The 22,301-nt window shown below is 45.9% G+C and overlaps 1 protein-coding gene across 7 annotated transcripts in view; it reads right to left on the reverse strand.

The window, feature by feature from the left end:
- Positions 1-3,041: 3,041 nt before the first annotated feature.
- Positions 3,042-22,301, reverse strand: part of adcy2b (adenylate cyclase 2b (brain)) — a 110,786-nt gene continuing 91,526 nt past the window's right edge. For 6 of the 7 annotated variants that reach the window (XM_078954517.1, XM_078954515.1, XM_023960300.2 and 3 more), the window contains 6 exons: positions 15,984-16,142; positions 13,572-13,718; positions 13,315-13,422; positions 8,157-8,271; positions 7,966-8,090; positions 3,042-7,899 (listed from right to left, as the gene is read on the reverse strand). In XM_078954517.1, the coding sequence (XP_078810643.1) occupies positions 7,747-7,899; positions 7,966-8,090; positions 8,157-8,271; positions 13,315-13,422; positions 13,572-13,718; positions 15,984-16,142 (807 nt within the window). In that variant the 3' untranslated portion in view covers positions 3,042-7,746. Of the gene's footprint in view, positions 7,920-7,965; positions 8,091-8,156; positions 8,272-13,314; positions 13,423-13,571; positions 13,719-15,983; positions 16,143-22,301 lie in introns of all 7 variants that reach the window. The other variant, XM_078954516.1, reaches the window with a different exon arrangement.

The raw sequence follows: 22,301 nt of genomic DNA on the forward strand, positions 1-22,301 counted from the left end.
AGTTTTTTATTTCTTTGTTGACTCTTCTGTATAAGGAGGTCTTTTGTTTAGTCAAGATTGGTGGCGGACTGAGCAAACCTGTTATGGTTCAGAGAGGGATTAGACAGGGATGTCCCTTTTCTGGACAACTTTACGCTATTGCCATTGAACCTTTTCTCCATAGGTTACGTACTCGGCTTACAGGATTGATGTTACCAGAAATGTCCCACAAACCGTCTCTTCTGGTGTCTGCATATGCAGATGATGTAACGGTCTTTGTTCGACATCAGGCAGATATTGATTCTCTGTGTAATGTTCTGGATATTTTCCAAAGGGCTTCTTCGGCTAAGGTGAACTGGGATAAGAGCACCGCTCTATTGTTGGGACGTTGGTCGGGCTCCACGTTGCCTCTTTTGCCTGGGAATCTTAATTGGGGAACGGAGGGGATGAAGTTTTTAGGAGTATATTTGGGCAGTGACGTTTTTCAGAAAAATAATTGGGAGGGCGTCATGGAGAGAGTGTGTGCCAGACTGTCTAAATGGAAATACCTGCTGCTTCAGCTTTCCTTCAGGGGTAGAGTTCTTGTTGTCAATAACTTGGTTGCCTCGACACTTTGGCATAGTATGATGGTGTTGCCTCCTCCTGCAAGCCTCATCACTGCACTTCAAAAGACCGTGGTGGATTTCTTTTGGTCTGGTCATCATTGGCTAAGAGCTGCCGTTCTCTACCTGCCGGTTGAGGAGGGCGGTCAGGGATTGATTGATATTTCAGCCCGTGTAGCTGCCTTTAGACTGCGGACAGCGCAGCGTCTAGTCCACAGTTTTGGACTGCCGTGGTTGGATACTGCATGTGTGCTGCTGAGGAAAGCTGGGGGTTATGGATTTGACAAACATTTGTTTCTGCCCCAGCTTCATACCTTGGACCTGACTGGACTTTCACCTTTCTACTGCTCTGTCCTACGAGCCTGGCGACTGTTGCTCTGCAAGAGGGAATTGGTTTCAACGCCTGGAACATGGCTGTTCGAAGAACCTATTTTTGGAAACGACCTCTTCAATTCGCAGACTCTTTTTTCAGCTACCCTGAGGTCGAAGTTGAGAGATGCGGGCTGTGTGAAGCTTGGACATCTCCTACAGACTCCTGCTCCTGAGCTTTCTGATTTAACTGGGATGCGATCTCTCAGAACACTGAATAATCTTGTGAAGGAGATTTGTCTCTCCTTGCCTGTGTCCTATCAAGCTTATGTGATGGATCCTACTGCATCTCGCCAGTGGGTGGATGGTGTGGATTTCATGTTTCCTCCTCTGCAGGTTTCTCCGGCCTGCGAGGGATGGCAGGAGGACGGGACGAAACTCCTGTCCTGGACTACACCTCAAATAGGAATCTTTGAAACGATTGGGAAGAAGTCTTTATATTTTTTATGCGTTAAAGTTTTGAACTTGCGCTCCTTAATGGACGTCAGAGTGTCGAGGTGGGCTGAGTTGTTTGGCACGGGGTCTTCCCCGAGGGGCTGTTGGAGATCCCTGTACAAAGCTCCTGTTGAGAAACGGGTAGGTGACCTCCAGTGGAGGGTCGTACACAGGATCATAGCCACAAACAGATATCCGGTGCACCTTAATCCTGGTGCGGGGGATGGGTGTCCGTTCTGTTCTGTTGCAGAAACTGTGGAACATCTTTTTTTGCAGTGTTAACGTCTGACTGGACTTTTTTCTCTTCTTCGTTCTTTTTTTGAGGGGCTGGGAGAACAGTTTTCATCTGTGTGTTTCATTTATGGGCCAAAATATTTGGCCAGACAGCGAAGAGTCCATGTTTTGTTAAACTTTCTTTCCGGTGAAGCCAAGTTGGCGGTATGGTTGACGAGGAAAAATCGGATACGGGGAATTGGGTCTGACGATGTCCTGTTTCTTTTTAGAAGACTTTTGGTGGCAAGGTTGAACGTCGAGTTTGGTTTTTATAGGCTAACACATGCACTTGATGTTTTTGAAAATATTTGGGCTGTACAAAATGTTTTGTGTTCCGTCAAGGATAACTCTTTAGTGGTAAACTTTTGAGTTTGTTTCTTTGTTTTTGTGTTTTCCTTAATTTGTGATGTGAATATTTTATTTGTGTAATGATGATTGGTCATTAAAGGTGTTTTGAAACTCAAACTCTCTCTCTCTCTCTCTCTCTCTCTCTCTCTCTCTCTCTCTCTCTCTGTCTCTCTCTGTCTCTCTCTGTCTCTCTCGATATATATATATATATATATTCCAGCCACTTGATTGTGGTTCCTGATTGTGTGCTTTGGTGCTGTCCTGTAGGCCAGCCCTTTCTAGCCATTGGTAAGACTTCTTGATATCAGCCACTTCAGTTATGGTATGGTGGTATATGCAGGGGTTTGTCCTCCCATGAGGATCTGTCCTCCAGCACTGTATCCTCTGCTCTCCATTGCTTCAGACATTCACTGAGCACACTGTCAGTTGGGGCCTTGAGCTTGATGTACTCATGCATCTTGGATGTTTCATCCTGGATAGTGGCTTCTACGCTCACTAGTCCTCGGCCTCCTTCCTTGCGGCTAGCATACAGTCTCAGGGTGCTGGATGTGGGATGGAACCCTCCATGCATGGTGAGGAGCTTTTGTGTTTTAACATCCGTGGTCTGTATCTCTTCCTTTGGCCATCTTATTATTCCTGCAGGGTATCTGATAACTGGCAGTGCGTAGCTGTTTATTGCCCGGGTCTTATTTTTGCCATTGAGCTGGCTTCTCAGGACTTGCCTTACTCGTTGGAGGTATTTACCACCACCACCATCAAGGATGCACACCACCCTGCACACAACCTGTTCAGCCTTCTGCCCTCAGGGAGGAGGTACAGGAGCCTCCGCTCCCGGACCACTAGACTCAGAAACAGTTTCACACACCAGGCCATCAGGATGCTAAACACCCTCTCCCCTCTCCACCTACCCACCACCCATATCCCCCCATGAACAGTGCTCAAACGAACCCCCCCCCCCGCTGCCTTGAGACACTGCCTTAAGTGCACTCGCACTTTTATAGCAAATTGCCTATGTTGTATATTGTAAATTGTATCTTTTTCTTTCTTTTACTTATTTATTTTATTTTAAACATATACTTTGTTTTTATTTTTCTTCCCCTGAACAGACACGAGAGAGTAAGAAACGGATTTTCGATTCATTGTATGTGATGCACATGTGAAGAATTGACAATAAAGTTGACTTTGACTATTTAGCTGTTGCAGCTTTCCTTTTTGCCTGCTCCAGGTTGCCATTTGCCTGTGGAATTCCAAGGTACTTGTAACTGTCCTCGATGTCTGCTATTGTTCCTTCTGGGAGTGAAACCCCTCCTGTGTGGACTACCTTGCCTCTCTTTGTCACTATCCGGCTGCATTTCTCGAGGCCGAATGACATCCCAATGTCAGTACTGTAGATCCTGGTGGTGTGGATCAGGGAGTCAATGTCATGCTCGCTCTTAGCATATAGCTTGATGTCATCCATATAGAGGAGGTGACTGATGTTGGCCCCATTTCTGAGTTGGTATCCATAGCCAGTCTTGTTGATTATTTGGCTGAGGGGGTTCAGAACTATGCAGAATGTGGGGACAGAGCGTCACCTTGGTATATCCCACATTTGATGGACACTTATGCAAGTGGCTTGCCATTGGCTTCAAGGATGGTTTTCCACAGCTTCATTGAGTTTCCTATGAAGGCTCTTAGAGTCCTGTTGATGTTGTACAGCTCCAAGCTCCATCAGTGATCCATGTGTGTGGCATTGAATCATAGACTTTCTTGTAATCAATCCAGGCTGTGCACAGGTTGCCAGGCGCTCGTGGAGTGCGGTGAGTTTCTTTAGCCAGTAGGCATGTATCATGTCAGGGCCCGGTGCTGTCCAGTTCTTCATACATGAGACTCTTTCTTGGATGTCTGCCACTGTGATGGTTACAGGATTCTGTTCAGGGAGGTTGCTATGTTCCTTTCTCAGAGAGACCAGCCACTGGGCATTGCTGTTATGTGCTTTCTCTTTCTCCCAAATGCTTTTCCAGTACTATTCAGTTTCCAGCCTTGGTGGGTCTGCTCGGCTGTTTTGACCCTGCCACTGAGCGTACACTTTCGCAGGTTGATTTGCAAACAGCCTGTTTATTCGTCTGGCTTCATTCTCTCTTGTGTACCTCTTTAGGCGGCTGCTTAAGGCTAGGAGCCTTTGTTTGGCAGTTTCCAGTGCTTCAGGTTTAGGCATCTGGCTGTATCTCTTAGGTACTTGCTTTCTCATTGTACCTCTTTGAGCCTCTGTCAGCCTACTCACATCCTTCCGAGTTGCCTTGATTTTGGCCTCTTACCGTTGCTTCCATGGTGGGTATGTTTTTCTCCCATGGTTACTCTTATAGCCAAGCATCTCAAGGATCACTGCTGCTGAAGTGTAAACCAGTTCATTGGTTTCTGTGATGGTTGTGGTAGGAATTGCCCTCAATGCTTCATTCACAGTTTCCAGTAGACTTTCAGGCGGTACATCACTTAACCGTTGTAGCTGGTGTCGGGGTTGGCTAGTGTTCATTCTAGACATGATCTTGTCTTTCAGGTCAGTTGCTGCCTCGCTAAGCGTATCTGTGGTTGTTGGGGCTGTGTACCCAATCTCAGGGTGGGAGTGTGGTATAGCCTCCTCTCTGACCTGTTGTTCTGGCTCTCCCGTGGTATTGCCATTGTATTGTAGCGCTTCAATTTCAAGTTGTGACCGGAGTTGCCGCTTGTGGATGTTCAAGCATTGGGCTACCAGTTGTTTGGCAGTTAGCCTTGATTGTGGGTTTCGAAGCATCCGTTCATTCCACATTCTCTGCATGTATCCCCTCTGGGTGGGATTACTTGAGTAGTAGCATTCTAACAGAACCTTGTTCTCACATCTAGTCCATTTCCGTCTTGTTCCAGTAGCCCACTTTCCATCAGGGTGCTCTGGTCCCCCAGCACCTGAGGCAGACTTTGTTTGGCCGGGCGACGTCTGAGCCGGCATGACATGTGGTTCATTGTCTCTCATGTTGTGAGGTAGGCGGTAGCGTTAAGGGTCTTGCCCAAGGAACCTCACTGGGGTTGTTAATTGCTCACCATTGTTATGGTAATTGCCCAATTCCCATGCTAATCATTTCTTATAGCACATTTTTTCACAGAGGCCAATGGATCTTAAATAAAATTAATTTCACTTCAAAAAAAGGTCTATTCAATTTTATACAGTCTAAATATTTTACATCTGACAATGAAGCAATCCAGATAATAAACTCAAGAGGGCCTACGGGAAAAAATGAAACGCCTGCCTAAAATGTAAATGTCCAAACCATTAAAAAATTACACTAAATTAAACTTGCAAACATTTGTGAACATAGGAGTTTGGAGTTAACCTCCCTTTCTCTCCTGAAACTTCACCCGGCCATCAATGTCAGGATTCAAATCCTGTGCAGCAACACATTTACTGTCATTCAAGTGTGCAAAACACAGTGGCAACTCCTGCCTACATCCTGACCTTTAATGGGGTGCCATCAGTGACGTCACGTGACCAGTTCACTCCAACATCGTCCAGCACACTAACTAGAGAGCTGACTATGTCATCAGCTGTTGTTGTGTCCAACAACTCCAGAAACTTCACTGTGACGTCTCTTCAACACATCTAATAAATATGCTCAGCTGTATATACCCGTGATGTCGGTGCTTTCATCAATAGCGACCGAAAAGGCAATCAATGACTGGATTCCTTCATTTGGCGCCCAAGTCTCCTCAGAGATGTTGGATCTGTAATCGTAATCTTTGACAGACTTATGCTAGCAAAGGGTGACTGCATTTTGGGATACAACCTTTCTGTAGCCTTCAGCATTTTTTAACAAGTTCACCATCTAAAAATGGTTTGGTTGTTTGCACCAACTTTTTTGCAATAAGGTAGCTAGGTGTCACTGCTCCATCACTGACATCACGGCTTCAGCAAATGCAGACCGTTATTCATCAGTCCAGCTAATAGTTGATAAATCTTATTTTTTCTTAATTGCAAATGGTGAAACTTTTCTTTATGGTGAGTCTCATTGTGGTGCTGAAAGTTATATTCTTTGAGCACTGTGACCTGTTGATGACATACCAAGCATGCAGGTTTTGAATTCAGCTCTGTGAACAAATAAAACTGTCAATTTTTCCTGAAAAGCTCAGGACTTCACTTCAACCTTTTTTTTTCTTTTTGCCGACATCTTGGTCATTATTGTGTCACAACTGATCATTCTTATGGCAACGTAAAATTGTTGAGGCTCACAGGAAACCGAACTATCCAGACGCAGAGCTGTTAGGCTTTGCTTTTGGCACATGCAGAGATATGCTGTTTCTCCTGTTTTGCTTTTCCTTTGCTCTCCCTAGTGGCGGAATTGCGCATTTCGGTTATTTCTTAAAAAATCATAACTCGCCACAGGAATGGACTAAAAACATGCTTTCTTTTTTAAACATCCTTTTGATTTTTACTCTTCATGTCTGGGCCAGACTAAAGCACCTTGCGGGCCGGATACGGGCCGTATGTTTGACACCCCTGGTCTAGTGGGTCTAGATGACCCAACTCCCAATGTTAAAGCGCTCTTATCACAACTGGGTGGTTTTTGAAAATATTTCCAGCAAAATGGACGAGCGTGGTGTTGAACCTTTCCCGGGATGACTTTTTTTTCTTTCCAACCCTCGTCAGAAGCGTGGGGGAGACCTTCTCCAGGGCGGATCCTCCTTCCGAATTCACTTCCCCGTTCGGACCCTCAGATTCTCCAGAGCGGGTTAATAAAAAATGTCAATATGATTTATTCAGGGGGAAGCCTTCTTTTATTATCGAATGCGCGCCCCCAACACACTTCCACTGCCCTCTCTCACTCCCTCCTGCGCTGCATGCACTCTCTCCTGTCTCTACACACACACGCGGCCTCAGCACATACACATCCCCAATCCACAACAGTGGGTACAGCCGATCCTGGCTCCAATGCCTGCTTAAAATGAGAAGATTGTAATTGTGCTGTATAATAATGTATAATAATGTAATAATGCAAAAATGGCTCCGCTGTTGACAACACTGTTGTTGACATCCATTGTTAAAGTTAGCTACTTTCCCAAACAACGAGTGACGTCGTTCACCGTTGAGTACAATTCTGCGGGTCACTTCTGGGTCATTTCACATTCACACAGGGGATCATAAAAGTTCGAATCTAATTGGAAATGTGAACGGCCTTTCAAAAAAATCGAATCTTTTCAAAAAATCTGAATTGAGCATTAAACCCTGCAGCGTGAACATAGCCTTAGTCTCCATATTTATGAAGATGCATTTATGTGGATTCAATAATTTGGAAATGTTAGTTTGCACAGATGCCACAAACAGAAATAAAGATTCATTTAAAAATGTTCAGCGAATCAGAAAAGAATTGTTTCCTTCTGCTTGACACCAATGAATCTGTGAACATGGATCACAACTTTCTGGCAGAAGCAGCTCAGTGACTAAAAAACTGTGACATAAGAGAAAATGTAGAAAACCTGCTGAACAGTGTAAGGCTCTGACAAGCCAGCATGGGGTATTAGCTCCATACCAGGACTGTAAAGCAGACGATAAGGCAGGGCTGTGTTTGCTCAGGCACTCTGTATAGTGTGCTCCTTGACATGCAAATACCACCAGCATTGAGCAGTCCTGATCTACAGTGGAGCTCTCTCACCGTCAGTCCACTGTACTGCTTTGAAGGTAGTCCCAAAGCATATGTCCTAAACGCCACTTTCTCGAGTCTGCTATGTCCAGCTCTCAGGGCATGACCGTCCCCTGTGACAGTGACCGAGTCATCTCTGTGTGAATAAAGAACGTCTTCAGTTCACCTTTGCCTTTCACATTGATGATGCCGCGGCATGAACACATGTACCCAAGGTCAGACAGGATGCCGCTTGTCTCCTCGGTTACCTGGACAAGAAGCATATCCACTATCACACAGCTGACACATTTTAGTGCTTTAGTAGAACATCTTACCTGGATCTTGCCCAGAACCCCAGTGGTTTCCATCCTGCTGGCAACGTTAACACTGTTTCCCCAAATGTCATACTGAGGCTTCTGGGCCCCGATCACCCCTGCGATGACTGGTCCGTGATTTATCCCTTCACACAAAGCAGTGAAGGTAAGTATGTTTATCTGCGCAGCATTCTGACTCAACGATCACTCACCGATTCGGAGTCTGAAGTCATTGAAAGAATGTTTGTTAATGAGTTCTAACTTTCCGACCAGCGCGAAGGCAAACTCCAGCATGGTACCGATGTGTGTGTACTGTCGCTCATTCTCCTGCAGGGAGGGAAAACACAATACCATTTCTGAAAACGACAACATATGCATGCACACAGTGAAGCTGCTAATCACCCTCCAGAGGGTTTCAAGCTGATTTACTTTCAATTTCTGTTGCGATCTCTGTGAGCTTAGCATACTTTTTCTGTGGGAATTAAAGTCGCACTGATGACGTTTTGATTCATTTTCAAAGGCTTTCAAGTGGTCTTTTAATTATGATCATTCAATTTTCTGCCTAAATAAAAAAACTTGTGTTGTTTTCTATGACAGTTTCTGCAGAGTAGCAGGAGTTGAGTTGAGGTGCTGAGTAAGTGTGCACTCATTTCCCCTCTTCTCTTTGTTTACACATGCATTTTGTGCTTTCTTTGAACTGCTTCTCGCCAGAGTCATTGTCAATGTTTGTCCGTTGTGTTTAACTGCTGCTGGCCGAAAACATTGAACAAGACATTTTTAAAAGCTGTTCTTTTGTAAATAGGCTTCTTGTCAGACTACACTACACTTCTGAGACATGTCGATACATCCAACTCTGCTGGAACAACCTCCACCTGCTCGCCACTCTTATATCGAACGGTACTTTTCCTTTTTAAATGTATCTGTTTGACTGACACCAGAGGTGGACTGGCGATCTGTTTACTTTTATAGAGTTTACAACCGTACCGTTTAGGCCCACAACCTTCCCTCTGGTACGCTATGGTACAGTCTATTGCTCTGACGTAAAAGAAAATTACTCTTTATTTTGAAAAATATTCCAATGTGTATTAAGTGTTTTACAAAGCATCAAAAATGTTTCAGAAGGGTTTTTGATGAGTATAGATCGGTGACAGACATTCTTCAGCCGCAGGGGTGGGGGTGGATGTAGTTCTCCGTATTCGCTGATTTGATTTATATGAGAGTGTCTCTGGTTCCTAACCACCGTGAATAAGGGCGGAATACAGTACTGTTAAACTTTGACTGTGAAACTTTACAAACGGCACCCCAGAAGAACCTGTTAAAAACACCAAAAATAGTTATTTTATTGGAGTGGGTCTTTAAAGCTCTTCTGTCCCACACGAACAACAACCAAGGCCTTTGTCTTCATCTTATCACAATACAAAAGTTAAGTTTTCATCCAGCTGTGGGAAAGCTGTCCAAGAATGGAAATCACAATGTCTCAGGTGATTGGGCAGGTCAGCTGATGATCAAAGGGTCAGCAGTTCAATCCCCACTCCCCACAGTCAACTGATGTTGTGTCCTTGTGCAAGAAACTGCAGCCTCCCTGCCACCAGTGTGGCTCCACTGGGGTGTGAATATGTATGCAGCGCCAGTGATGGTACTGGCAGCCACGCTTCTGTCAGGCCTCTGTATCCACAGGGCAGTAGCAGTGGCGGCTACTGGTCTGTCAGAGAGGGGAAGCTCATTTTCGGCCTACATCATAAAATTGTCTATTTATTCAAAAGTAAATTCTGCCCGTTCCTTTTCAAGAAAATGGTCTGTGACCCTGTCGTACCAAATAGGAGTCTTTTCAAGTGACTTGACCAGTGTCTTCTCAATGGCCAGCAGAGCCGTGGGCGGGACATAATTATCCAATGACCGCCTAGTTTCGAAGCACTGAAAAAAAAACGTTCAAAGCAGCCCCATTGAAGTCAATGGACGCTGGGCTTCAATAGGGAAATGCACTGTGACGCTGCGGGAATGTATGAGAAGGAAATCGAGTCAGCCGACCTGCTATATGTAACTGATTCTGAACAAACTTGTCTTTGAGATGAACGTTTTCTAACGCATTTTTAGTCAATAAAATGTTAATACAATAGTATATATTTGACTATTAATTTTGTGACATTGTAAGGGAAGCCGAGCTTCCCTTGCAGTCTTAAAGAAATCGCCATTGATCGGTAGCATACCCTCACCAAGTATGGATGAGTAGTGAATAAAAAATGAATACACATTAGCTGCGTTCACATGGGCAAAAGTAATCAGAACACCTGATCGAAAGAAAAATGCGTGATGTAAACACGCCATTCGGAATACTCTGCCCCGATCAGACTCGTTCGGATCAAAATTTCTGTCTGATCGAGATAGGTGGGTTATACCGATTGTTGATCCGATCGTTGTGATTCCGATCGTGTGTCACTACTGCTTTGTTTAACCCTTGTGCTATCTTAGATGACCCCACTCTTACATTGACGTGTTCTCCCTACCATGACAAAGGTGAAAAGGTGGAAAGATTTCATGTAATCCATGGACACCAGTGAAGATCACAAATCATTGAAGAAAAAAGGTTCAGAGCACTGTCTAGTGGGTCTAGATGACCACATCCCAATGTTAAAGTGCCTAGGATAGCACAATGGTTACCGTCATGCATAGATGGTGTTTTTGCTCCAGAGAAAGCTTTGGAGCTCAAACAGGACCCACCAGCTTCTCTGCGGAGGCCCAGTGCGAAGCGCAGCTCCGCTCTCGCTCCGCTGGCTCTTCGCCTCTAAACTTCTCTTACACTCCTCACGAGGGGGATGCCGGAGAGGAGCGCTTCATGCCCCGTGACATCTGGACCCTGCGCGGTCCTGGCTAGGGTGCCGGTGGACCGAGCAAACTGTGTCTCTGAGCAGAGCAGCTAGTTTAATAACTTTGTGTTTGAGGGGAAGGGGGGAGGATGGTTTTTTTACGTGTGCTTTTGTTGTTTTGTTACGTGTGGTAGAATTCGGACTGCGATCCGTCCCGCCGCTCTGGGTTAGCGGCTGCCGGATGCAGGAGAACCGTGTGTCCGAGCAGAGCTTGGACCTTCAGCTCACACAGCGGCTTTGGGGCGGTGTGCGAACTTTTCAAAGCGGAATGTTGCTCAGTCCTTAGAAGCTGTTCAAACAATCACATGGATTTGTGTTTCCAGTCGTGTCCGGACAAAATAAAGGCTGATGTTATTCCCACATATTTACGTGCAGCCAAGATGCAGATTGCGGCATTTGCCGCATGGATTTTATGTTCATCAATCAAGGCTAATGTTGTTAGCATGTGTTAGCCTCTCCTGGGAGCTCTGTTCTTCTTCCACAAAAAAAGCACTGACCACAAGGATTAAAAATAAAATGATGAGCAATCTGGCGCTTCATAATATTAATAACATTGATAAAAGCATGCTTGGAAGATCGTCTTGTATATTACCGAGCTGCTGCATAAATGTATATGAGAGCAAGGTTTGTTTACTGTGGGACTCATTTCCTCTCCCGGTATTTTCCACATTACTGCGCATGGCCAAATGATTTATTCCGACCGAAAATGATACCCATGTGAACGTTTGTTGTAATCTGAAAACGTTTTTCTGAGGTGAGATAGCACCTGTGCTCAATAGAGTCTTTATGTTCTTCTAAGGTAGATGATGGAATGTGAAAAGAGGGAAGAGTGCCCAGTCATCCCCACACCAAGACCCCTGCCGCAGCTGGGGACACACGGACACCCCCACGCTCAGATGTGATGTGATCCCCGGCTCTTGGTCTTGCCAGAGAACTCAGGGATCCCTCTCCCTGCGTGGAAATAGGGCCACCGGGCCCAGGAAGCGAGCACCCAAGGGACACGGCCGCCGTTGCCGAGTGCCTGGCACACTCTGCCAGGGATGGGGTAGGGGACAGATGGTTCAGAGGTCCCACCTTCCTTGCATAATGTATGTGTGCTTGTGAGTGTGTGTGTTTATATTTAGAGGGGTCAAGTGTGTGTGTACTGAAGGGTGCATTTCAAACTGGTGGGTAGGACACTAAGAGGTCATCTCCTGGTTGCTGGCAGTGATGTCCAAGCACCCCCCCTACCAAGGGTCCTACATGTCTAAGGTGCAGATAAAATCAGAGGGTTGGTCCCGTTACAATACGGGACTTGGGCGGTGCACCCCCCCCCCATCACCCTAATAAGTGATTATATGAATAAGTATGAGTAAGAAGGTAAGCCGGGGACAGCTGGTAGACTGTCCTCTAGTGGTGAAACAGCCATCCCTAAGCATTGGTCCCAGGTCCTCTCAGCCCAGGGGCACCATCCCCCGAAGCGCCGACCCCCCAGGACCCCCACCCCACACAAAGAGAGAGGGGCCAACCCCCCCCCCCCCCCCCCCCCCCCCCCCCCGAAGCAAGCATAGGCGCCCGCCCCCAAGCGCCACCCCTGGGAGAACTCTGGTCAGGCCTCGATGGGACCGAGGCAGCTGATCAGGCAGGCAACCACCAATTGCCTCAGTGGAGACCCCAAACCTCCAATGTCCCGTACTGATAGTAAGCTCCCCCCCAACAAGGCCAGCCAGCCAGCCTACCTACCCCCTTGGCCATGGTAGGTGTTGCCCAGAGCAACCGGGGGCCCCAAGGGGAGTTGCCCCCCCCCCCCCCCCCCCCCCCCCCCCCAGAGCCAGGAAAGGAGTGATTCCATCCCAGGTGTAGACGTCCCCCCCTCCCCAGGGCAACCCCCCTCCCTATCACATGCAAAAAGACCACCCCCAAACCCGGCCAGATCCCCACCCAATCTCTCAGCCCCCGCCCGCCCCCAGGCACTGGAACCGACCCACCAACCGACGGAGCCTCCACAGTCCCCCGACGCCCAGGCACCCCACCTCCTAAGTCACACGTGTCAAACTCAAGGCCCGGGGGCCAAATGTGGCCCGCCATGTCATTTTATGTGGCCCCCGAGAGTATAAACATTTTTAATTTCTTGAAATAAAAAATAAAAATTGATGTGTATTTATTCATATCTAGGGGGAATCACACTTGAAATATTGGATTGGGCAACTATACATTAGGATTTAAACACTGTCCATAAAACCTAAATTGAAATTTAAAATGAACCTGTGAAGCATGTTTTTGGACTGGATCAGAAAGACCCTCTTGCTGTGATCCAAAAGTGTTAACCACTACACCACCAAGCAACCTTGTTTCTTCCTCTCTCGAACAATAAAGTTTTGAATTTATTGTAAACACACTGGCCGTTTTGACAATGGAGTGAATGGAGAATGGCTCCCTTTTGAAATCAACCTCTTTTGAAATCAAGCCACATAAAAATCCCAGGGTTGTCATCATCACAGTGTAAATGTGTGTGTGTAAAACCTACCTGCACACATTCTGGTCCCAGTGTCATGTTGAGTCCAGTTGCAGCCATGTAGGTGCTGCCAATAGTCTTAATCTTCTCCACACCACTGAATTTGGGCTTGGACAGCAGCTGCAGGAGGAGGACTGGGTCATCATATGTTACTGATCTTCAAACACTGCCAGGACTTTTCAGCATTGTCCTCTTTGGACAATCCTGAAACAACCACCCAAGTTCTTTACAAAGATTGTTCTTTGTCTGACTAACAGACAATGGCTTACCTCATCAAAGTCTGCAATTATCTCGTTGAGAAGCCTGAGACACTCCAGTCCTTCCTTGTTCACATCAGATTCAGTATAAAATTCTTTGAAATCTGGGATGGAGGCGAACATCACACACACCGACTCGTATGACTGATGATACAGATCCTGATAACAAAAGTGCAAGATCAGAGAAGTGTGTTGAATTGGTCCTTCAGCAGTGAAGATGAAGACAGATAAGTCAGAAATCCATTATCTGAATGCTTCCCTCTCAGTGAGACATTTTCCTGTCATTTCTGGAGTGACACTTTCCCACTCAGCCACAGCTGCAGTTTTAGGTTAGACTAGAAAAGTGCAACAAAAACTGAGCAGACATTTGACCAGATATTTAGTGCAACAAAACTGGTTCAAAATCAAATCAAATCAAACTTTATTTATAAAATAGCGCCTCTAATGCATTTGTGGAGCTCGAAGCGCTTTAACATTAAAACAGAAAACACAATATTACAGTAAAAACCCAACCCACCCTTCACCCTTCCCACTCCCCTCTGTTAAAACATATGACCCATGACCCCCACATACAATGAATAATGACTATATAACTGTAAAAACAAAGAAATAAACAATAAATAAACAAATAAGTATGGCTTGGCTCTGCTGTGAGGAAACAGTATTTGGGAGCCAACTTGGCCAAAGGAGCATCGCCACAGCGCCCACCCAGACTGGGACAACACTGGGGTCCACTTCACAGCCGTGAGGCTGCAAAGTTAAACTCCAGCTGTCCCAGCAAGGGCGACAACCACCGACCAAGCTGGCATGCCCTGGAGGAAAAGATCCCCACAAGAAACACTGGGGCTAACATCATGATAAGATACTAAATTTAAATACATAAGATGTATATAAAAACATAAAATTGAGAATAAGATGCAAAAAATGAAATTAAATACATAAAATAGCCTATACTAAAACTAATAGAATAAATTAGCAGTTCAAATCAACTAAAAGTGAAATAAAAAAGGTGGGTCTTGAGCCTCTTCTTAAAAATCTCTTTCTAAAAAAAGAAATCCCTGAAGACCACTGACTGAAGGAACATTGAAAAGACAGAGTTTAGTTTCCCTAAAAATCCAAGTATTCTCAGTGATCAGAACGGTAGCTGACATTAAAAGAAAATTCATTTATTCATTTTCTTGACCGTTTTTCCCTTTTGGGGTCACGGGGCTGCTGGAGCCTATCCCGGCCACTTGTGGGCAAAGGCAGGGGACAACCTGGACAGGTCGCCAGTCTGTCGCAGGGTAGAACGTCCACAAAGAGTTGCCAATTAACCTATGAAGCATGTTTTTGGACGGTGGGAGGTAGCCGGAGACCCCGGAGAGAACCCACGCATGCACGGAGAGAACATGCAAACTCCATACAGAAAGGTCCCCCGTTGATGTTGTGTTTTTCATGTCCCCCAGCCGGGACTTGAACCGGAGGCCTTCTTGCTGTGAGGCAAGAGCGCTAACCACTGCGCCACCGTGCAGCCATTAAAAGAAAATTGAAATCAAATTCCTCTTCCCTCTACAAATGTAATATTGAAGCAGTTAACAATTGATACATTTTCTTTTGAAACAATTCATTGAATTTAAAAGAACGTCTTTTCTGTTACTTTTTTAGGTAAGACTTTGCAATGTTATAAGCGAAAATGTAACCAGAAATACGTTTAACCCTTGTGCTATCTTAGATGACCCCCCCCCCCCCCTTACATTGACGTGTTCTCCCTACCATGACAAAGGTGGATAAAGGTGGAAAGATTTCATGTAATCCATGGACACCAGTGAAGATCACAAATCATTGAAGAAAAAAGGCTCAGAGCACTGTCTAGTGGGTCTAGATGACCCAACTCCCAAAGTTAATGTGGGGTATTTGGGGTGGGGTGTGTAATTATGTTCAGTTTATTCTGTTTCCAGCTCATTGTTTTCCTGTTTTTTTTTCGTTCCAGTTACTTTTCCTTCCACCTGGCGTCTTATTGGCTACACCTGTGTTCACTTTTGTCATCAGTCCTCCTGTGTATTTAGCCTGTGTGTTTCCTCCACTCTTTACAAGATTGTTTTGTTTGCCTCTAGAGGCTACTGTAACCCCAAGCCTCGAGTATCATTCAATTCAGTGCAGAATTAAAAGACTTTGCTTCTGCATTCCTGCATCCTGCGTTTGTGTCCGCTACAGGATCCTGACAGTTAAAGTGCCAAGGATAGCACAACGGTTAAGTAACAAATTTTGTCAGAACAGTTTTGTTATTTGAAATGGAAAGATAATTTGTTTTGGTGTTTTTACAATGATCTGCAGCTATTATCTGAAAATTGGTATTTAAATTGTATGATTATGCAATAAATCAGCTTTTCTAAGCTAGATTTGTTTTCAAGCTCTCAGTTGGGTCCATAGCTGTAAAGTTCTGACCTCATTTTTCCAGTTTCGCCCCAGAAAGTGTTCGGCAACGTGAGCTGGTAGGACGTTCTCCAGCAGGACCCTGTTGAGATTTTCCATTGTTTCGATCTCCTCACACTCCCTTTTAAACTTGTCTCTCCACAGGAAGTCCAGCCGGCAATAATACTCATTCTGTCAAGAAAGGGACAGTGAGGAGATGTTTACAGACTCTCTAACCGAAGAGAGTTATTGTGAAAGAGTTGAATAGGTTATACTTTTCTGTGGTCATACTCTTTCTGCAAAGGGTGCCTTTTGCAGAAAAAATGGAACACATGAAGAACAACAGTTTGCTAGAAAAACTTCCTATCAACTCCTCTGACAAATCGCCAGCCTCTTGGGCCTCATAGGCATTCTAAATAGGGTAGTCATGTGTTGCTTTATACTTTCTACAACAAGCTGAACTGTATTGGTTAAAATAAATAAAAAGTAGGTGGAACAATTTTGCACAGAAAGATTTCTTTTAAAAATATCTTATGATGTGTGCTGCTTATGTATGTTTATCACAGGGTTTTCTAAAGCTTTATGTGTCACAGCTTTGGACACCAGCTTCTGCCATGCAAACAGTCTTCCATTTAGTTTAACTGCAACAGATAACTTGTTTTGCAGAGGTTACATAAACCTACTTTCTCACAGAAAAAAAGAATCTTAATTGTCTGTGTGCATTTAGATGCACAACTTTATGAATCCTCCACATATCGAGAAAGTAGGTCAGAAGAAAGTGGATCACGTTCCAGATGCAGCTTAGAAAACAACTCTGTGAATACGTTTTTCTCCACTGAGCATCTGTTAAAGGAAAATGAATCAGGGATGCCGTTTCCTCTAACCTGCTTCATGCTCTCTTACTAGATTACTGGGAAAGGCTTGCTAGTCCTCACAATCAGGATTTGTAGTGCATATTTCTTGGCTGACTAAAAATAAGTAATGTAACTGTCAGAGGGTTTACCTTTATCCTAACTGTAATGCATGATTTATTTTATTTTCTGTGTGCTGTGATTTTGTTGCTGTGCTTGTATAATTTTATTGTAAATATTGAGGACTATACAGAAGGAAAAAAGGACTAATTGGAAACTCCCTCCCTAATGTCATGCGATTGGCTGTTTGGCGTCATGCACTCTTCTAAAAGTCAGAGGGCAGGCAAGAGAAAACAGGAAAAACTCCCCGACGAGGAAGAATTCGAGCCGGAGAAGAAGGAAGCGCACTGGGAGCCAGCTGGTCTGCGCAGAGGCGAGTTTCACCACTGGGACCGGGAGAGGACGTGATGCGGTCGGGACAAATGCGCGGTGTGGGAGGAACTGTTTCAACGCCATAACGCAGCTAAGTCAAGGAACGTGAACACGGTCGAACTTGGAGAGAGTGTGGCCAACACTGTTATGGTGCTGGGAATAAGGACCTCTGTTTACTCCTGCAGCGGCGTAGGAGCAAAGGCTTCAGCGAGAAGATGCGCTGCAGCTCCCTGAACTGGTCATTCCTCTCATCAGATCCCTTCATTGGGCAGGATGTTTGTTATGAACTTGACCAGTCGGTCCACTTGTGTTTTTTTACTTTTATACTGATTTTATTAATCTTTTATTTTTATTTTGAATTGTTGATTCAACTGTATTTTTAACTATTTTACTCTGGTTGACTTTTAACTACTTTTTAACATTTTTTTTTAGATGTGGATTGTTGACGTGATTGTATTTATTCATTTGGGTCTGCATAAAGTCTTGCTAAATCTTATTTTTTGTGGCATCGTAATTTCTGAACACTTGGTATCACTGTGAACCTGACATTCTTTTTGGCGTTGTTGGCAGGATACCAAACTATTTAGAAATGGATGCCAGTCAGCCTGGTTCGAGTTCGGCAATTACTGCACAGTTTGTTATGCCGTGGTTTATGGGGGCAGCCCTAATACCAAAATTCGATGGGGAGACGACCAAATTTGAACAATGGAGGTGTCAGGTGGAGGCCATGTTGAGAGCCCAAGGACTCAGCCCACAGCAACAGGCGGACTTTGTCTTGGGAGCCCTGGAGGGCAACGCAAAGCGGGAACTTAATTTTCTCAGCGAGGAGGAAAAAGACACAGGAAAGAAAGTCATTGATTCATTGCAATCCCTATATGCTCGGCCTGCCACTAAAGCACAGCTACGGACAAAGTTTTTTAACTGCAAACAAAAAACAGATGAAACAGTTGATGCTTTTATCTTACGTCTCCGGGAACTCTTTCGCAGATGGCAGGAGCGTGACAGAGAGGGGACTGAAGGGGAGGAGGACCTACTGCTTGATCAGCTTATGGTGGGGTTGAAAACGGGCTTCATAAAACAAGAACTGAGCCGACAGATGCGACGACATGACGGTATGACTTTCAAAGCTGTGTGTAAAGAAGCCCAGGCCCTAACAAAAGAACTACAGGAGGGCGAGGAGGCTGCTTTGTCCAATAGAGTCACCTATATTCCTCAGAACAAGGATGCCGTTGATCCAGAACATCTCAAGAACCAGATAAAGGCCGGACTGAAAGAGGAACTGTTGGGGGAGATAAAAACAGGAATAAAAGAACAACTGAAAGAGCTCTCAGCCGACCTTATAGCAGAGATAAGAAACCAGTTATCCGACCATTAGCAGCCCACTTTGACCTCTTCATCTAACCGGGCAAGACTGGGAAGCCACACCCCCACCATTTCTTACCAGTGGAATTCAGAGGGGAGACCCATATGCCGGGGTTGTGGAGTGGTCGGGCATGTGCAGCGTCGCTGCACCCGCAGATCATCACAGTCTCAGGGTTTTTAACTCCCCCTACAGCTGAGGGCCAAGCAGTAGGGGCGGTGACTCTGGAACAGGAGCCCAGATCACAGGCTGCCTCAATGCCAGAGGCTTCTGTGCAGCTAGAGCATAGATCCGCCCTGATTGGGGAATGCCCTAACGTTCTGCTTAAAATAAATCACCAGCCTATTCCCTTCATCCTGGATACAGGGTCCCAGGTCACAATGCTTAGTCAGAGCTTATTTGATAAACACCTGAAGGGTACGGGAGTGACTAGTGCAGATACTCTGCCTTGGCTGACCCTACGAGCCGCTAACGGACTGAAAATTCCCTACAGAGGCTACACTATTGTGGACTGTGTTGTAGGGAGTATTGAGGTAACGGGAAAAGGTATTATAGTTGTGGATGATGAATGCCTCGGCTCAGAGAAAGGCATCCTAGGTATGAACATTATTAAACCTGTTTGGTCCACTCTCACACAGGGGAGCCACCCAGGACTACAGGCATTCAAAACCACCTTGACTTCGGTGGAAGGGGAGGCTTGGTCCAAAGCGTTTGCAGAATGCCACCGAGTCATCACAGAAGCTCCGACACCATTGTATAAAGGAGTTGCAAAGTTGCCTCAACAGTCATCTGTCATCATTCCACCACAAGCTGAGATGGTCCTGTGGATGCAGGTAACCAACAGCCCAGTCACTTTGCCCTGTACTGTGGTTGTGGAGCCTTTTCCAGACAGTGACACAGAATGGCGTATTGGACGAACTTTGGCTTCAGTGGTTGGTGGACGCATCCCTTGTAAAGTTTGCAATCCTAACCCATACCCTGTTGAAATACCACAGCGCCAGCCTCTGGCCCAAGTGACTGAGGTGGAAACTTCTGAAATACCTGGTGAACAAGAACTAGTGCTTAACGCTGTGGGCCCGGATGTGGTGGAGGTGGCAGTGAGATGTGTGGGTGTTGTGGATAATGAAGGAGATGACGTACATCCTGTCTTTGCCTTACAGGGAGATGGTCTCACTCCGGACCAGCAGAAGGAAATGACTAGTCTCCTGCATAAATGGAGGAGAGTTTTCTCTCGACATGATGAGGACTTTGGCAGAACGGGAGCTGTGAAACATCAGATACCCACCGGCTCTGCACCCCCCAGTCGTGAGCGGTATCGCCCCGTACCCCCCAGCTTATACCAAGAGCTACAGGCACTCCTAAAGAACATGTTGGGGAGTGGAGTGGTGAGGGAAAGCTCTAGTCCGTGGGCGGCACCAATCGTGCTGGTGAAGAAGAAAGATGGAAGCTGGAGATTTTGTGTTGACTACAGGAGATTGAATGCACTCACCCATAAGGACGCCTATCCTCTACCTCGCATTGAGGAGTCCCTGACAGGACTGAAGGCAGCTAAATGGTACTCCACGTTGGATTTGGCCAGCGGATACTGGCAAGTGGAGATGGACCCTGCCGACAGGGAGAAGACAGCGTTTACCACGCCGTTTGGCCTATATGAATTTGAGCGGATGCCGTTTGGCTTGTGCAATGCTCCAGCAACCTTCCAGTGGCTAATGCAACGATGCTTGGGTAATTTGGTCAATGACTCCCTCTTGATTTACTTGGATGATGTTGTCGTTTTCTCCCCAGATTTCAGTACCCATGTCAAACACCTGGAGGAGGTGTTTGAGAAATTGGATCAACATGGCTTAAAGCTCCAGCCCAGGAAATGCAACTTGTTCCAGCGCAAGGTGACCTACCTGGGACACGTCATTAGTGAAGGGGGAGTAGCCACTGACCCCACTAAGACGATGGCAGTAAGAGAATGGCCAATGCCCCAGACTGTGAGGCAAGTGAGATCTTTCCTGTGTCTTGCTGGCTATTATAGAAGGTTTATACCTCACTTTTCCAAAATTGCAACACCTCTAAACATGCTGACCCATGGTACCTCGGTGAAGAAATCCACTCCAGTAACTTGGACTGAGCTGTGCCAGCAAGCTTTTGACGAACTAAAGCGGGCCCTGTTGAATGCTCCTGTTTTGGCTTAGGCTGATTTCTCCCAGCCTTTCAGGTTGTATACAGATGCAAGTTTTGAGGGCTTGGGCGCAGTACTGGCTCAGATTCAAGATGGGAAGGAGAGAGTCATTGCATATGCCAGCAGAAGCCTTCATCCCACAGAGCGCAATGACCAGAATTATAGCTCATTCAAGCTCGAGCTGCTGACTTTTAAGTGGGCAGTAACCGAGAAATTTAAGGATTACTTGTATGGCTCTGAATTTACCATCTTTACAGATAACAACCCACTTGTGCACTTGGAAACGGCCCGGTTGGGAGCAGCAGAGCAACGTCGGGTGGCCCAGCTTGCAAACTTCAGGTACACTATTAAATACCGTCCTGGTATACAAAATAAAAATGCGGATGCACTTTCTAGGCTCCCGGAGCAGAAGCCAGATTCATATGCATGGGTGGTGCGAGCAGATGAAGAGTCCTGGCAGGAGCGACAGGTCATGGACCAGGATCTGTCACAGCTCCGTGACCAGAAGGAACAGAGACTCCCCAGGCCTAATGTGCGTGACGATACCTCCCTGTATTTGAAAGGATTAATAAAAGAATGGGACAAGATCTTTCTAAAGGAAGGTGTCCTGGGGAGAGATTGGAAGGAGCCAGGTTCAGGACTTACCATCTTCCAAGTACTCGTCCCCAAAAAGGAGACGAGGGATGTATGGAGGACTTATCATGAAGAAATGGGCCACCCGAGCAATGAAAGGACCTACATGGCCATCCGACAACGCTGTTACTGGCCAGGGATGTTATGGGATATTGGGATCTGGACAGATTCCTGTACCCAGTGTATCATTAATAAAGCTGGACCATCTGGGAGGGCGCCACTCCACCCTATCTGCACATCATACCCATTCGAGGTCGTTGGTGTGGATTACCTCTCCCTGGGACGTCCAAGTGACAGGTACCAATATATCCTGGTAATCACAGACCTGTTCTCAAAGTACGCTATTGCAGTGCCCACCAAGGACCAGTCCGCGGATGTTACGGTGCGGGCCTTATATAACCACCTGATCCATACCTTTGGTTGCCCGGAGCGCATCTTAACAGACCGTGGTGCCGCCTTTGAGTCTTCACTAATGAGCCAACTGTGTCAGCTCTATGGGTGTCAAAAGAGCCGTACCACAGCGTACCACCCACAAGGTAATGGAGCTTGTGAGAGGTTCAACCAGACGCTGATAAGACTGCTAGGCTCCTATGCTGAGATGCAGTAACCAGAGTGGCACAGCAAATTGTCTGCTTTGGTTCAAGCATACAATAATACAGTCCACAGCACTACTGGGATGACTCCACATTTTGTTGTGTTTGGAAGGCACGCTAGATTACCAGTAGATTGGACAACTGGCTTCCATCCTACTGTTGAGAGGAACACTTTGGAAGGTTGGGTGAAGCAGCATCATCGTGCCCTTAGTCAGGCATATCAGGCTACCAAACAACAGTCTGAACAAAGAAGAGAACAGGACCAGACTCGCTACAACCGAAAAGCAAAATTGCAGCCCTTGCTCCCAGGAG

The sequence above is a fragment of the Oryzias latipes genome, chromosome 11, assembly GCF_053564925.1.
Source record: "Oryzias latipes strain Hd-rR chromosome 11, Olatipes_Hd-rR_3.1".
NCBI classification, from domain to species: Eukaryota; Metazoa; Chordata; class Actinopteri; order Beloniformes; family Adrianichthyidae; genus Oryzias; species Oryzias latipes.